The sequence below is a fragment of the Cucurbita moschata genome, unplaced genomic scaffold, assembly GCF_002738365.1.
Source record: "Cucurbita moschata cultivar Rifu unplaced genomic scaffold, Cmos_1.0 Cmo_Scf00047, whole genome shotgun sequence".
Lineage (NCBI taxonomy): Eukaryota > Viridiplantae > Streptophyta > Magnoliopsida > Cucurbitales > Cucurbitaceae > Cucurbita > Cucurbita moschata.
The window spans coordinates 1095990-1112916 of NW_019268563.1; the positions used below are offsets into that span (position 1 = coordinate 1095990).

A 16927-nucleotide genomic window follows, 5' to 3' on the forward strand; every position below is an offset into this window, starting at 1 on the left:
ATAGACATATACCTTTTTAAGATATGGACATAGAAAATAATAGATCATGACAACTGTGGGATTTGAACCCACGCCCTTTCGGACCAGAGCCTAAATCTGGCGCCTTAGACCACTCGGCCAAATTGTCTTACTATAAGACACAAATAATTTACTTATTCAACAAATCGAGATATGGACATGACAACTGTGGGATTTGAACCCACGCCCTTTCGGACCAGAGCCTAAATCTGGCGCCTTAGACCACTCGGCCAAATTGTCATACTATAAGACACAAATAATTTACTTATTCAACAAATCGAGATATGGACATATACCTGTTTAAGATATGGACATAGATCATGACAACTGTGGGATTTGAACCCACGCCCTTTCGGACTAGAGCCTAAATATGGCGGCTTAGACCACTCGGCCAAATTGTCATACTATAAGACACAAATAATTTACTTATTCAACAAATCAGATATGGACATAGAAAATAATAGATCATGACAACGATGGGATTTGAACCCACGCCCTTTTTGACCAAAGCCTAAATCTGGCGCCTTAGACCACTCGGCCAAATTGTCATACTATAAAACACAAATAATTTACTTATTCAACAAATCAAGAAATCAGATATGGACATAGAAAATAATATTTCATGACAACTGTGGGATTTGAACCCACGCCCTTTCGGACCAGAGCCTAAATCTGGCGCCTTAGACCACTCGGCCAAATTGTCATACTATAAGACACAAATAATTTACTTATTCAACAAATCAAGAAATCAGATATAGACATAGAAAATAATAGATCATGACAACTGTGGGATTTGAACCCACGCCCTTTTAGACCAGAACCTAAATCTGGCGTTTTAGACCACTCGGCCAAATTGTCATACTATAAAACCCAAATAATTTACTTATTCAACAAATCAAGAAATCAGATATGGACATAGAAAATAATATTTCATGACAACTGTGGGATTTGAACCCACGCTCTTTTTTATCAGAGTCTAAATATGGCACTTTAGACCACTAATCCAAACTATCACACTACAAGACACAAATAATTTACTTTTTTAACAAGCTGAGAAATCGATAATTTGCTTACCATTTAAGATATGGGCATAGAAAATTGTAAATAACGTTCAACGGTGGGATGAACCCATCCCTTTCAGAATATAAGGTATCAATAATTTACTTATTCAACAAACTCAGATTAACAAAGCATATATTTGTTTAAGATATAGACATAGAAAATTATAGATAATGACAACTATGGGATTTGAACCCACACTCTTCCGAACAAAGCCTAAATCTATCACCTTAGACCACTCGGCCAAATTGTCATACTATAAAATACAAATAATTTACTTATTCAACAAACTGAGGAATCGATAATTTACTTACCCAACGGCTGGTCAAAACAAAAAATTATATTCATATACTTGTTTAAGATATGGGCGTAGAAAATCATAGATATCGGCGAATGCCTAACAGAGCAATGTTGCGTGGAGGTAGAAGGCCTACGGTTTGTGAACTTCTTTTCCCGTAGAAGAAGCAATGACTGTATCTGAGGAATAAGCATCAGCTAACTTTGTGTCAGCAGCCGCGATAATACAGAGGATGCAAGCGTTATCCATAATGAATGGGCGTAAAGAGGTGACTTTTTAAGTTCGCCTTCAAATCCCAAGGCTCAACCCTAGATAGGCGGTGGAAACTACCAACGACGAAAGCACTCTACTGGGTTAACACTGATACTTAGAGATCGTAGAGATTGAAAAAAAATTATATGCATATACTTGTTTAAGATAAGGACATAGAAAGTTATAAATAATGACAATTGTGGGATATGAACTCACACCCTTTTAGACGAGAGCCTAAATCTGGCACCTTAGAATACTAAGCCAAATTGTTTACTACAAGACAAACAATTTACTTACCCAACAAATTGAAGAATCGTAAATTTACTTACCCAACAACTAGTTCAAAAGAAAAATTTATATGCATATACTTGTTTAAGATATGCATATACCTGACAGAGCAATGTGTCGTGGAGGTAGAAGGCTTATGAGTTGTGAACTTGTTTTCGCATAGAAGAATCTATGATGGATCTGGGGAATAAGCAACTCTGTGTTAGTCGCTGCGATAATACAGAGGATGCAAGCGTTATCCGGAATGATTGGGCGTAAAGTGTTTGTAGATGGCTTTTTAAGGCTGGGCCGACACTAACACTCAGACACCGTAGAGATCGAAAAAATTATATGCATATATTTTTTTAAGATATGAGCAATGAAAGTTATAGATAACAGTGACAACTGAACCCACGCCCTTTCAAAACCAGAATCTAAATCTAGGGCCTTAGACCATTCAGCCAAATTGCCTTACTAGAAGACTCAAACAATTTACTTACCAAAAAACTTGAAGAATCGATAATTTACTTATCCAGAAAATTGAAGACTCTATAAGTTACTTACCCAACAATTAGTTCATAATAAAAAATTATATGCATATACTTCGGGCAATGAAAATTATAGATATGAGCAAAAGCCTGACAGAGCAATGTTGTGCGGAGGTAGAGGGCCTATGGGTCATGAACTACTTTTTGCGTAGAAGAAGCAATGAAGGTATCCAGGGAATAAGCATCGACTAACTCTGTGCCAGTAGTCGAGATACTACAAAGGATGCAAGCATTATCTGGAATGATTGGGCATAAAGTGTATGTAGGTGGCTTTTTTAAGTCCGCCGTCAAATCCCAAGGCTCAACCCTGGACAAGCGATGCAAACTACCAAGCTAGAGCAGTGAAATGCATAGAGATCGAAAAGAACACCAACGACAAAGCATTCTGTTGGGCAAACATTGAAAGTACAAAATTATATGAAGTCCGCCGTCAAATCCCAAGGCTCAACCCTGGACAGGCGATGCAAACTACCAAGCTGGAGCGGTGAAATGCATAGAGATCGAAAAGAACACCAGAACACCAACGTCAAAGCATTCTGTTGGGCAGACATTGAAAGTACAAAATTTACCAAGCTGGAGCGGTGAAATGCATAGAGATCATCGAAAAGAATACCAACGACAAAGCATTCTGTTAAGCAGACATTGAAAGTACAAAATTATATGCATATGCTTGTTTAAGATATGGGTATAGAAAATTACAGATAATGGACAACTATGAAACTTGAACCCATACCCTTTCAAACCAGAGCCTAAATCTAGCGCCTTGACCAAATTTACTTACCCAACAATTAGCTCAAAGCAAAAAGTTATATGCATATATAGGTGTTTGACCAAATTCTCTTACTCTTATTCACAAACAAATTATGGAAAATGACATATGTGGGATTTGAACCCACGTCCTTTCAAAACAAAGCCTAAATCTAGCATCTTAGACCACTCGGACAAAATATCTTACTATAAGACACAAACAACTTACTTACCTAACAACTAACACAAAGAAACAAAAAAGACATATGATTCATGTCGTAGAATGGTAAAGTAATAGTGTATGCCTCTGGGCAGCTCAAGGAGTATGAGGTTAACTACCCGACTCATGACTTAGAGCTAGTATTAGTACCATTTGTACTCAAGATATGACTAAGCTATTTGTATGGGGAGAATATATAAGTATACATTGACCATGAAAGTCTTAAGTATCTATTTACGCAAAAGGAACTTAAGATAAGGTAACAGAGATGATTGAAATTGGTAAAGTATTGTGACATAGAAATTCTCTATCATCCAGGTAAAGCAAACGTTGTAGCTATCACACTAAGCAGGAAGACGATTAACTTATCTGCATTGATTATGATTCTGAAGGAGCTACAATAAGATATCCAAAGAGTTGAGATAGAAGTTATTGTCAAGGCATTGGCTCAGTTAACAATTCAACCCACCTTAAGAAAACATATTATAAATGGTCAAGGAATCGACTCATACCTCAGCAAGATCCTACAACAACAAGCAGTAGACTGACCCAAAGGATTCTTGATTTCATTAGACGATAGCTTGCTTTGGTAGGCCAATTATGCCTCCCCAAGAAAGAGGTGCTCCTAAAAGAGTTATTGCTTGAGGTTCATGACTCCCCTTACACGTTCCACCTAGGGAGCACAAAAATGTACCATAATTTAATATCGTATTATTGGTGGCAAGAAATAAAATATGACGTTGCAAAACATGTGAGTCGATGTTTGACATGCCAACAAATAAAGGTGTCGAGACAATGGACTTAAGATTACCTTAAGACAACCCTTGAGCATTCCCCAATGGAAATGGGAGAAGGTAGCCATGAATTTCATCTCAGGGTTGCCCAAAACTAAGAAAGGATTCATAGTGATATGAGTCATCATCGACAAGTTGACTAAGTCATCTCACTTCATCCCTCGAAAGACAATATAGTCAATCAATAAATGGGTTTAGTTGTACATAGGTGAGATAATTCAACTTCAAGATGTACTAGTTTTCACAGCATCGGATCAAGAAGCAAATCTCACATCTCTTTTCGGGAAAAGCCTTTAAAAGGTATTTGTCACACAACTTAGGTTCATTACGTCATTCTATCCTTAGATAGATGGACAAACCGAGAGGTTGAACCAGATACTTGAGAATATGTAGAGGGCGTGCATCATGATTTCACAAGTAGCTGGGGCGAGCACGTGCATCTCATAGAGTTTGCCTAGAATAATAGTTGTTGGTCGACCATACAAATGACACCTTATGAAGTGTTACATGGACGAAAGTGTCAATCTCCTATCTTTTGAGAAGAAGTAGACAAATAACAGCTACTATGGTCGAAATTGGTTCATGCTACCAACCAATAGTTTAGAAGATCAAGTTAAGGATTCAAGCACCAACCAATAGTTTAGAAATTGGTTTATGGTTTAGGGTAGAAGAACTAGGCATATTCGCGACGGACGGACCTTTAATTCACTATGGAAGCTCATGTATTTTTTAAGATAGCTCCCCTGAGAGTGCTCAAGTTTGGAAAGAAGGGCAAGTTAAGTCCCATCTTCATTTGTCCTTTTTATAATTTGGAAAGGGTTGAATTGGTGGCCAACAATTTAGCACTTTCACCTAACATCTTTGTCGTGCATAATATATTCCACGTCTCAATGTTGTGAAAGTACACTACCGATCTCTCACACATCATTGAGCATGAGACACTTTTCTTAAGAGATGACTTGACTTATGACAAGAAACAAGTACATGTCCATGTAAGGGACGTCAAGAGATTACGTAACAAGGACATTACCTTGGTCAAGGTTCTGTGGAGGAACCATCTAGTTGAGGAGGAGACTTGAGAAGGCAGGAAGAGTGAGATCGTTGTACCCTAGACTTTTTCAAGGCTAGTTAACTTTCAGAGAAGAAAGTTCCTAGGGGGATGATTTGGAACGCCCGAGAAAGTTGAGAACAAGTGAAGGGAAAAAATGTAATTTTTAATTTTTAATCAAGTTATTCTATTTTTAATATTTTAACGGGTAAGAATTTGAAGGTGTTGTAAAAGTTGAGAACATGTTGATCAAATAAGTCAAATATCTCAATCCAAGAACACTTGTTTGAGATTTGAATCACCCCACAAACAATATTGATCATGTCGAGCTTGAATGATTCTACATTCAACCTAAACTACGTAGAATTGCAAAGAAACTTAGTCATTGGCTAAAGAAAGCACAAATGCTCATTTTACTGTATTTTCAAGTCTACCTACCAATACAACATACATGACTTTATATAACTTCAAAATGCAACTATTCAACTATTAAAGGCATTCCAATGGCTTTATATAACCTCAAAATGAAACTATTAAAAACATTCTAAAAGTTGTAACATTCATACTTATAACCTCAAAATGAAACTATTAAAGACATTTCAAGAGTTGTAACCTTGGTACTTTGTGGCCATAAGCATTCCAAGAATGTGTAACATTCATACTGGCCATAATTGACCATTATATACATGTAACCTAAAGTAAAATAAAAAGTCATTAAAATATATTAATGAAATATAATAACTCTAAATTACTCTAAATTGTAATCTACCCAAAATTTATAACAATGAAACTTCATTCTTCTCTAATGTGGCATGAATTGAAATATCTTTTAATAATTTCAACAACATTTTCTTTACATCTTCATTGAAATATATTGTATGATTGATGTTTCTTGGTTCATATCAATGTATTTTGACGGAGTAATGTATTTTAGTGGTTTCTTATTTCTTTGTAAAAGAAAAATTTTCGTTACTATTTTAATCAAATTTCTAAGTGCATGCACGTGTTTAAATATTTTTAATTTTACACACTTTTTCTTATTTTCACCTTAGTAAGTAAGGATCCGTGGCTCAAATTCCTCAAAAAGCGAGTCAGGTTGTTACACTATGAGTGACTTGAATATTGGTGATAATATCAACAACTAAAAAACGTTCTCACAAACCGATAAAGACTTAAAAATGGTGGACTAGAGCCTAATTCTAGCACTTTAGACCATCCTGTCAAATTGTCTTACTTTTTAAATTTATTGGCTTTTGTGGCCCTTAATCTTATTTTAATGAATTAATTCATTAATGTTTTGATGATAATAAACTTACTCTTATTTTCATATTTTTAACTTTACATCGTATAAGGTTGGAAATAACGATTTCAACCATTTTTCAATCACTCAAATGTGAACTAAACGAAAAAATTACTAGACAAGATGCAGGACGTAATATGTGGCAGCTAAATTAACTCCACAAACCGATCAAACTATGACACTTATAATTTTGGGAGAGTAACAAATTGTAGAGTTTTTCATTTTAAAATTACTTTTAAATAGAAAAAAAAATCTAGAGTTGTGGGTGTTCTTACCAAATTTAATTTGTGTGTTCTTGCAAAATTCAAATACTTGTACCGGTTTGATCCTGAGTCGTGAAAATGATTGAGTTTGTTTTGAAGTAAAAAGAGCTGTGTAGTGATTGAGCTCTGATCCAAATTCCCAAGAGGCGATTGGGAGGAGTGGAGTATTGTTTAATTTCAAAATTATTATTCTGATCTACGGTTGGTTATAAGTTGTTGATTATTGTTTTGACTTAAACTATTTTGTTCTATTAATTATCATAAAAAATTTCGTAATTAGAAAAATTAATCACACTTAAATATTTTATCGTTAAATTTCTATTCACCCCTCGCATCCAACAAAATTGAGCCTAGCTTATCTTATAGTTATATAACATGACCCAATCAAATCAAGTGATTAACTATTGATTGATGAATAAAATTGCACTACTTTTATTTAGTGACATAATAAGTTGATTGAATTAAATTTTGTAATGAATATGGTACAGCATAAACGAGTGGGCCCGACTTCAATAATTGTGGACCGCCATTTCCAGAGGTCCGAAAAAGCTCTCACATCTCAATTTCTGATCCCCAGACCTAATCCTCTTATCGTCACTGCTTCCCTTTGCTTTCTTCATTCTCTGCAAAACCCTAGACCCCCCGTCAAAGCTTCCTCTACTCTTCCATGGCAAGGAAGCGAAAGCTCGACTCCTCTAAATCCTCCGAGCCTCCTAAGAAGCTCCAACAGCAAGAAGCTCAAGCCGTCCTCGACGAGTCTAAGCCCCAGAATGAACCCCTCAAGGAAGTCGTTGCTGAGGATCTTTCGAATTACGAGGTGGTCGAGGAAGAAGACGATGCCGATCAAGACGATGATAACGAGGGGGAGGAGGAGGAGGAGGAGGAGGAGGATGACGAGGAGGAGGAGGATGATGAAGTCGATGCGGATGTCGATAACCACCATCAAGCCCCCAATATTTCCTCCTCCTCCGCCGCTGCTGCAACTACTTCTGACGACGACGACGAAGACGAGCCAATTCACAATCTCTTGGATCCTTTCGGCAAGGACCAGCTTATAAATCTGCTTTGCGAAGCGTCGGAGAAGCATGCGGATGTGGCTGAAAGGATTCGAACGGTTGCTGATGCGGACCCGACCCAACGCAAGATTTTTGTTCACGGGCTAGGATGGGATACAAATGCCGAAACTTTGATCAGTGTGTTCAAGGAATATGGTGAGATTGAGGACTGCAAAGCTGTGTGTGATAAGGTCTCTGGTAAGTCCAAGGGTTACGGTTTCATCCTCTTCAAGAAGCGCAGTGGGGCTCGGAAAGCTCTGAAGGAACCCCAGAAGAAGATTGGCAATAGGATGACTGCCTGTCAGTTGGCTTCGGTCGGGCCTGTTCCAACGTCTAGTGCGGTGGCAGCCCCCCAAGGACCACCTGCTTCCGAATATACGCAGAGGAAGATTTATGTGAGCAATGTCGGAGCTGATGTTGACCCCCAGAAGTTGCTCACTTTCTTTTCCCAGTTCGGTGAAGTTGATGAAGGACCATTGGGGCTTGACAAGACGACGGGTAAGCCTAAAGGTTTCTGTCTATTTGTGTACAAGACGATAGAAAGTGCGAGGAAGGCATTGTTGGAGCCCCACAAAAATTTTGAGGGTCATGTCTTGCATTGTCAGAAGGCGATCGACGGTCCCAAGCCAGGGAAGTCTCAGCACCAGCATCATACACAAAATGCGCCGTTTCAGAGGAATAAGAATCCTAATTATGCAGGTGGGGCGACATCAGGATCGGGACACTTGATGGCGCCTGCAGGGCCTGGTGTTGGTTATAACCAAGGACCTCCACAAGCATTGAACCCGGCTCTTGGCCAGGCCCTTACTGCTTTGCTGGCGGGTCAGGGTGCTGGGTTGGGACTGACTAATTTGTTAGGGACAATCGGATCTACTTCAGGGCTTAATCCAGTCATACAAGGCGCTGGACCTGGAGTACAAGGTGGGTATGGGAGTCAAGCAAATATAAGCCCTGGAGTGATGGGATATGGAAGTCAAAGTGGTGTGCAGGGTGGATATCCAACCCAACATATGGAACAGGGTGGAACTGGAAGAGGAGGGCAGCATGGGGTTGGGCAGTATGGTGGTCCTGGCGGTTATATGGGGCACTAGTGCCTCGATGCGGTACAGATTCACTCTCCTTATACTCCTTATTCTTTTGCTTTATCTTAATATATGTATACTAACGTACTAATCTTTGAATGGTTGAGCTATGGAAGATATTAGCTATTGTTATAGAAGGATATGACCTTAGATTGAACAAAAAATGGCATTTGTGGAGTAAAAGATTGGTTGGTTGAAATACTTCTGTTGGTGACAGGACTATTAGATGGTAACAATATGACATCCCTTTTCTTATGTTGTAGGCTGATTTCACTAACCAATATTGCTGTCAGATTCCATTTAAGAATGGTAATGGCTGTGGGATTTTCGTGATGTACTCATTGAACTTGTGTAGTTAAGTTCTGAAGTGTTTTTTTGTGCTTTCAGATTTTAACTATGTATTTGTGTTTGTGCTTATTTTAGGTTCCCTGTGTTTAAATTAAGTTTGACTCATGATTTTTCTGACTTTTTGATGTTAGTATCCTAGGATGATGTAATTGATCTGTTACTTTTTTATGTTGAAGGTTTTCTAGAGTTTGGCAATTTTATATCTAAACATTATTTAACTACAATCCATTGTTTAGCTATTTAGCACTCTTTTTGAAACTATCCATGGGAGTGCAATAGAATGCTTTAAATTCTGTTTTAAGATTATGGAGAGAAGCTCTTGTTCTTTCAATTCAAAGCTTCAATATAAAAGTTATTTGCTTTCTCCCTCCTTTTACCTTTCTTCTTCTTCCTTGTTTTTTCCTCCTCCATTTTCTTTAGAAGCTAATATTTCTCCACTTTAGCATGCTATAAACCAATTTAGGTCTCATGTTTAGTGCGTTACCTGTTTTCTTGGGATAAGGATGTTGGGAAGTGATCTTGATTTGTGATAGTTTTCTACTCACTTTTTGGAGCCCAATGATGGTTTTCCCCATCTTCATATCATAACTAAAAGTATTTATCGGAAGTCAAAACATCTTTCTTCTCCACATGATATCCTGAATTTAAATAGCCCTATTGAACAATTTGAAAAGGATGTTTCTGAAAATTTTGTTTTCTGAAATTATTCTTTCATGCTATCTTATTCGTTGTGCAGATCTCACTCATATGTGCGACAGTATTTTTGTACTGATCAGGTGATTCTCTGAAGTTTAAGGAGCTGATGCAAATGACGTTTTCGACCCTCTTCATTTAAGCTTTGTTTTAAATCTGTAGTTTTTGATCTATTGAAGATTTGTTTCAAAGATTTGGATCAGTTTTAGTACTTTTGAGTAAAACTATGTAACCTCTAGCTCAATGTTTGACCAAAAATATTTCAAACTCTTTCGCCCCTATGGTTTTAATAGATCTTGCACTTGACAGTAAGGTTATGGCTTATTCTTTTTCATTGATTTCTTTTGTGATTATTCCAACTAAAATTCTATGCTTTGCAAGGGTTTATTCCCAATTACTATTTACATCTCTTAGCTTTATTGCTCTTGAAAATTTTGAAATTCATCTCTATCTGGGTTTACAATGATATTTTTCTTTTTATGCTTTGGGAAACTGTAAAACGTGGGTTGTTTTAGTTTATATTTTTTACCTTTGGCATTAAAATCCTAGTCTGAGAATCTGCTTATCCAAATTATTTTCATGGTTCATCCCCTTCACATCTTTTCTTCCTTGTGCAAGAGTTAGTTCTAGAAGCTATTGTTATTGTTCTTGAAAGGTTTCTGATTTTAAAACATGTATCACACTGTCCTTTGATCCACAAATTTCAATTTCCATTGAGCTTTTTATATTGGTTTTACGTGTGGCTAGCTGAGGTCTGGATCACATATTGTTTATGCTATGAGTTTGTGGTTTGCATATGATAGTTAATATTAATCTAATCAGGTTGCTCGGTTGGAATGAAGGGCTACTATTTTGCAGGTTGTCTCCTTCGTAAGGTATTTTCATTCTTGTATTTTTTTTCTTCGTAAAGCCTAGAGTTTCTTTTACAGCACCAAAGGCTCTGAGGGATCGGTGCTATCTTATGCTAAAAATCATTTATTTTTTGCATTTTGTATGTTTTCACTAGGATGCTATTAGGGTTATATGTTATCTACATTTAAAAAAATAGAAACAGTAGTACTTCAAACTTTTGAATTTACCAAGTTAGAGGGTTGGCTTTAGGTCTATTAGACATAGATTTTAATCCAATGGGTTTATTGAGTTCATTATCATTTCCTTTATAATGTATAATACTAGGTCATTAATCTCGTTAAAGTGATTACGTCAAGACTTGTCCATCTTGTAAAAGTGATTGTTCTCCTTTTCTTTTCTTGTTATCACTTTTTCTCATCAAGTTCGCCTGCACCATTCAAATCCTTTTTATATGTGTAAGCATCTTCATACTTTCAATCTTATGAAGAACATACTTGCTTCAATATTTTTCATGAGATAATTTTTTTTTTTGTTGAATTTTAATTTGTGGTGTTCTTTGATTTGCTGAGTGAACTTCTTTGATTTTTTGCTTTTTTCCATCTCAATATGATTTATAATCTAAGGGTAGGAGACATGACTGGTGTGCCGTTTAATCCTAGCAATTGTTGAATATATATATTTTTATTATCTTGGGATAGACTGTGTGTGTAGGTTTATCAATGTCTTGTGGGCTTGCAATTTCTAAAAGCTAGTCAGAAAAGTTCATAGGTCTTGAGGAAAAAAATGGGTTGCTTGACAGTGATTCGTCTCCATTTCCTTGTATTCATCTGTTTTAGCCGCTTTAATACTCTCAATTCAAATCTTTCATTATCTAGTATGTTGCGACATTTAGTTTTCGATTTAGTCACAGTTTTTGGATCTGTAGATTGCTCATAGTCGTAGAAATGTCTGAAGAACATGAATGTTGATTTAGTCACAGCTTTTGGATCTGTGGATTGCTCTTAGTCATAGAAACGTCTGAGGAGCATGAATGTCGATTTAGTCACAGTTTTTGGATCAGTGGATTGCTCGTAGTCGTAGAAATGTCTGAAGAGCATGAATGTCGAAATAGTCACAGTTTTTGAATCTATGGATTGCTCTTAGTCGTAGAAATGTCTGAAGAGCATGAAGGTCGATTTAGTCGCAAGTTTTGGGTCATTGGATTGCTCTTAGTCGTAGAAATGTCCGAAGAGCATGAAGCTCGATTTAGACACAATTTTTGGATCAGTGGATTGTTGCTCTTATTGATAGAAATGTCTGAAGAGCATGACTATCTTAGCTTAATCTCATTGGAGTCACTTTGAGAGAGAGTTTGGAATGTATTTGTTGTACTAACAATATTTGTAGTGTCTTCTTGGCTTTGTGTATTTCAGCATTTTATGACGCATAGATATTCCTTTTGAGAACCTCTGTTTTGAAGTTGGTTCACACGTCACATGTGGATGTAGGGATAGAACAAGTCAGTAATGGCGTTCACCTGAATAGCCTTATAAATTAAATGTCTTGGTTTGGTTTGTATTAGAACTGGGTAGAGCCTGCATGAATGAATCTTTTAAAATTGATCCTTATCCCTTAACCCAATTTCCTAAACAGTATTTTATCCATCTGATTTTATGTTGGGTAGCTTATAGTTTGAATATATTTTTACAAACTCTTTCAAGATTTAAATTTTCGATTCGAATTCATTTATAAAAATTCTAAAATATTTTTGAAATGACTTTTGGTATTGATGAAATAGTAAATTGTTTCTTAGTGACAGGAGTTGTTTTTGCTTTAATTTCTTAGGGATAATGATTTTTTGTAAAATTTTTCTTTCTTTTTCTTTGAATTTTTAGATCATCCACGTGGTTTTTGCTTGAAAATTACTAAAAAAGAATAAATCAAATTAAAGAGGATAAAATAATATGGATTAAAAAAAGTACCATACATCCATTGCAGTTGCAAGAAGTTGAGAATCATATTTTATAGTTCACTTGAACTTAAAAAGTAACATAATAAATATAAAGATATGAATATGATTTAATTTGAAGTGTTTTAAGTTAAATATACAGTGAATAAGACTATAATATTTAAAGTTTTAAGACGTTTAAATTACGAAATATATATTTTTATGATATTTATATATATGATGTAAAATATTATATCCTATTAAGTTAAATGATGAGATAAAATGTATATTTAAAAATTAATAATAAATTAAAGTTGATTGGCTCCATCTAACTTAGTTTTAAGGAACTAACTAAATCTATAAATAATTATTTATTTGAATTTAATTCAACATAAATAAATCCCAAGTTCATTAGATTCATTTGTAAGTTTGGATAAATGAATATTTTTTTTAAGATTCATTCATTATTTCAGATAAATGAATTTTTTTTAAGGTGAAATTGAGAAATTTTTTTAAGGTGAAATTGAGGAGGTAACTATTCTAGCTTTAACATATTGTTACCTTTAGTCTATTAATTTGCGTTAATGTATTATGGATTGAGCTCACTGATAACCGTTAACATATTATGGATTGAGCTCACTGACAACCGATGTGGTTTTTTTTTTTTGTTCTTTTAGCGTATTAATTTACTTTAGCTCATTACGAATCACCAGCCTATTGATAACGTACTGTATCTTTAGCCTATTAGCTTTAACCCATTACAGATCGCGAGCCCATTAACAGATAGTATTGTTCTCTTTAGTCTATTAGTTTGCTTTAGCCTATTATAAATCACCCCGAGCCCATTAACAGATAGTATTGTTCTCTTTAGTCTATTAGTTTGCTTTAGCCTATTATAAATCACCCCTCGTAATTATAAAATGGGTCATAATAAGTTTCTAAACCATTATACCTCACACTTAATTTCCCTCTAGGAGGTTCCACACATCTTTTGGCTATTCAAATTTTGGAGTGTACAAAACATGACAAGGAAAAAGGTTTTTTTTTTTTTTTTTTTTTTTTTTTTTCAAAATAAATATTTGTCGTCGTCCGTAAAGGAACTTTAAGTGGGTCTCGCAGCTTCAGTAGTTTTTCAGTCCACTACTCAGTTGAGTTTGGGTTGAATAAAGGATCTCTCTCTCTCGCTCTCTTTCTCTCTATAGCCTGTATTTCCAGCTATTCAGACGAACTTCCGAAGGAATTGAGATCAATCTCATGGAGAATCACAAGGAGGTAATTCTTCAACTCATGCTTCTGGCTTCATTGATTTTTGGTTTTTCTCGCGAAAAAATGGTGGAAGTTAACGAGGATGATTCCGATCTCTTGTTCTTGCTGCCTTTTCTTGAGTAGGACGATTAACAAAACCTTAGTGGATTTGCAGAAATTAGATTACTAACTGCTCAAAATACATCGAAGATTTTTATTATTTTAATCATTTTGATGCACTTTCTCGGCAACCAAACAGAAGTTAGAGAGTGTATTCCTTGATCTTGTACTGTATGAAATCATCGGTTTGCGTAGAATGATTGAACACTTTCTGAAATTCGACCTTCGACATTTTCTCTTCCCGAATTCTTTGTTCAAGTTCTGCTGTGTCTTCTTCTGCTTCCGATTTCTCTTCTTACAAATTTCAATTAGTTTCTTCTTCTGCGAGATTCCAATCTTTCATGATTCGAAACTTTCGTCTCTAAATTCGTTCCTTCCTTTTCTCGATAATCTCTGTTGATTCGTTTCTGATGTTACTCCGCTCTCTGACATCGAAATTGCCGAATTCTGTAGTCCAATCCAGGACTTGAATAGTTAGCTATTGGATGAAATTTCAGTTTGTTGAATGAATTTTTTGAAAACTCGTCTGCAAGAGATTTTGAGCCTAAGGCCGGTCCAATCCTTTGCAGTAGATAAGATGAAAAAATTGGGGCAAATTTTTAATCATATCTATTTCATTTTTACTCGCTTCTCGAGGGAGTTCAAATCAATCGTCAAATCAATCAGTAGGTTCATTATTGACAGTGAGCCAGTAACTAAACCTACTAGTAAACCATGTATCATATAACAATTTTGTGTGGGATGAAGACCATTCTCCATAATGATATTCGTTGATTATAAATTTAAGATAATTCTTTGTTGCGAGACTTTCATCCAACACTTTCTCTCGAACAAAGTATGCTTCCCTTTAATTGAGACTCGACTCATTTTCTTTCTATATCTTAGTCATTTTTTTCTATGCCTTCAACGCTCACAGTACTATTGTTTGACTCTAATAACGTGTTAGATGAATACGACTCTCTACAATTGTATGATATTGTCCAGTTTGAGCATAAGCACTCATAGCTTTGCTTTTGGGCTTCCCCAAAAGGCTTCATTTAAATGGAGATAGTATTGATTGATTATAAATCTATGATCATTCCCTAAATTAGTCGACTTTGGAACTTTTAAGCCATGGGCTTCCCCAAAAGACCTCATTCCAATGGAGTTAGTATTGATCGGTTATAAACTTATGATCATTTCCTAAATTAGCCGACTTTGAAACTTTTAAGCCATGGGCTTCCCCAAAAGGTCTCATTCATCAATAATTAGATGAAAGTGAAAATCCATACTCATCAAAATTTTGACGAATGTGGAATTCCATAATCATCAATAATGTGATGAAAATGGGAAAAGGTGAAAATAATAATACAAATGTGGAAAAGTGAAAATAATAAAAGAGAAGATAGAAGACAAATAAACATTGAGAGGAGAAATGTTTCATCTTGACATATTTCGACTACGATTTTTTTTTATTTTATTTTATTTTTACAATTAGTTTAACGACTATTCAGTCATTGAGATGATGATATCTACAAAGGTGGTTGAGAATCCAAAAATGGATCATTGAGATCATAAATCGTGTCTTCATCTTCTTCTTCTACAATAGAAGGAGAAGACGTCGAACCGACTAATGCGGCCTCTTGAAGAAGCTTTTGAAAATCAGCTTCCGAAGTTGTCTGGGCTAATGCAGCGAGTAGCTTCGACTTTGAATTAAGGAATTCGGAGGTTCTCTTTTTGGATAAATCCTGAAGGTAGCCATTCTCAGATAGCCTGACCTTTACCGCATTGATGTTTGCGTGGGTATAAGTATATTTATCCCACTATTTGATTTTGATAGTTTTGAAGACCTGTTTTATTTGGTGTTCGGTTTCCTTAATTTGAAAATTCCAAGTTAAAATCCAAGGAATTTGAAAGTATACGCAAAAGCGCATGGTTAGAACGAAGTAGTGGAACGATTTCTTTATTGGAACTTGCTTCAATTACTATATGCTAGTTACAATCTTTAGGATTGACTAATTGGACACGAATTCATGGATTTACGGAAATTTTTGTGTAATTATCAACTACAACTTATGTTTTCAAATTTTTAGGACATAATTTAGGTAGTTGTTTTTATGAGTCGTAAACTTGTTTCTTTGCATAATATGGATTTAGTTGAACTATTATTATCCATAAGATGGAGATAGAAATTGTGTTTGAATTGACTAATAGACCTAGGTTCTTCATTGTTGTCTTTTAACTTGTGATTTTGCAAAAAGCTTAACTAATATGAACTGTCATGTCACAAGAACTTTAAATCAAGAATATACCCTACACATCATTCAAGATGGCAATAAAATGGAGTTAAATTGAACGCACTCTAGTTTCATGTTTGGCGTGTTCAAGATAAAACATAATTGTATTAATGATATTGAATCTGGAGTCTATAAAAATTTAATGATCTTAAGAGAAATTCCTGTTATATATGGTACTAGGAGTTCAAGAATCTGGAACCATACGATTTGAAAGTTTTGAATTCTAGACCAAATTTATACCTAATTATTTCTTTTTACGACTAATTATAAATTAAGAGAAAAATATTTTTGTAAAGATAGATTTATCTCTAAAGCTTTCGTGACCAAACCATGTTTAGACTAGCAGTTTAAAGTCAGGAGATGCGGTCACAGGTGTGATTATTTGGGATGGGTTTGTAATAGAACTTATCGTTGAGATGAGGGAGCCTTCAAAGGTTGTGCACTCACAGATGGGGTTGTTATGTAGCGTTAGTCTGTCTTTGTGTTTGAGTTTTTTTGTACTTTTTTTTTTTTTT

At 35.4% G+C, this 16927-nt stretch overlaps 1 protein-coding gene and 3 non-coding genes across 13 annotated transcripts; 1 reads left to right on the plus strand and 3 right to left on the minus strand.

Annotated features, from left to right (window-relative positions):
* Positions 1 to 47: 47 nt before the first annotated feature.
* TRNAL-UAG lies at positions 48 to 127 on the minus strand. Its single transcript has one exon. It is a non-coding gene; the product is annotated as a tRNA-Leu (tRNA).
* Positions 128 to 178: 51 nt separating this feature from the next.
* TRNAL-UAG lies at positions 179 to 258 on the minus strand. Its single transcript has one exon. It is a non-coding gene; the product is annotated as a tRNA-Leu (tRNA).
* A 383-nt stretch (positions 259 to 641) lies between these two features.
* Positions 642 to 721, minus strand: TRNAL-UAG. Its single transcript has one exon. It is a non-coding gene; the product is annotated as a tRNA-Leu (tRNA).
* Positions 722 to 7331: 6610 nt separating this feature from the next.
* On the plus strand, positions 7332 to 12455 carry LOC111434903 (UBP1-associated protein 2A-like). Of its 10 annotated transcripts, none has more exons than XR_002709002.1 (3): positions 7332 to 8972; positions 9068 to 9180; positions 10036 to 12455. XR_002709002.1 is itself a non-coding variant. In XM_023072233.1 (2 exons), exon 1 carries the CDS (start codon positions 7482 to 7484, stop codon positions 8958 to 8960), a length of 1479 nt encoding a protein of 492 aa, XP_022928001.1. In that variant the 5' UTR covers positions 7332 to 7481; the 3' UTR covers positions 8961 to 8972; positions 10036 to 12455. The 10 variants fall into 10 exon arrangements, 4 of the variants coding, with proteins under 4 accessions (XP_022928001.1, XP_022928004.1, XP_022928005.1 ...); XR_002709006.1 differs by having other exon boundaries at positions 10076 to 12455; XR_002709001.1 differs by having other exon boundaries at positions 7332 to 9180; positions 10036 to 12451.
* Positions 12456 to 16927: the final 4472 nt, after the last annotated feature.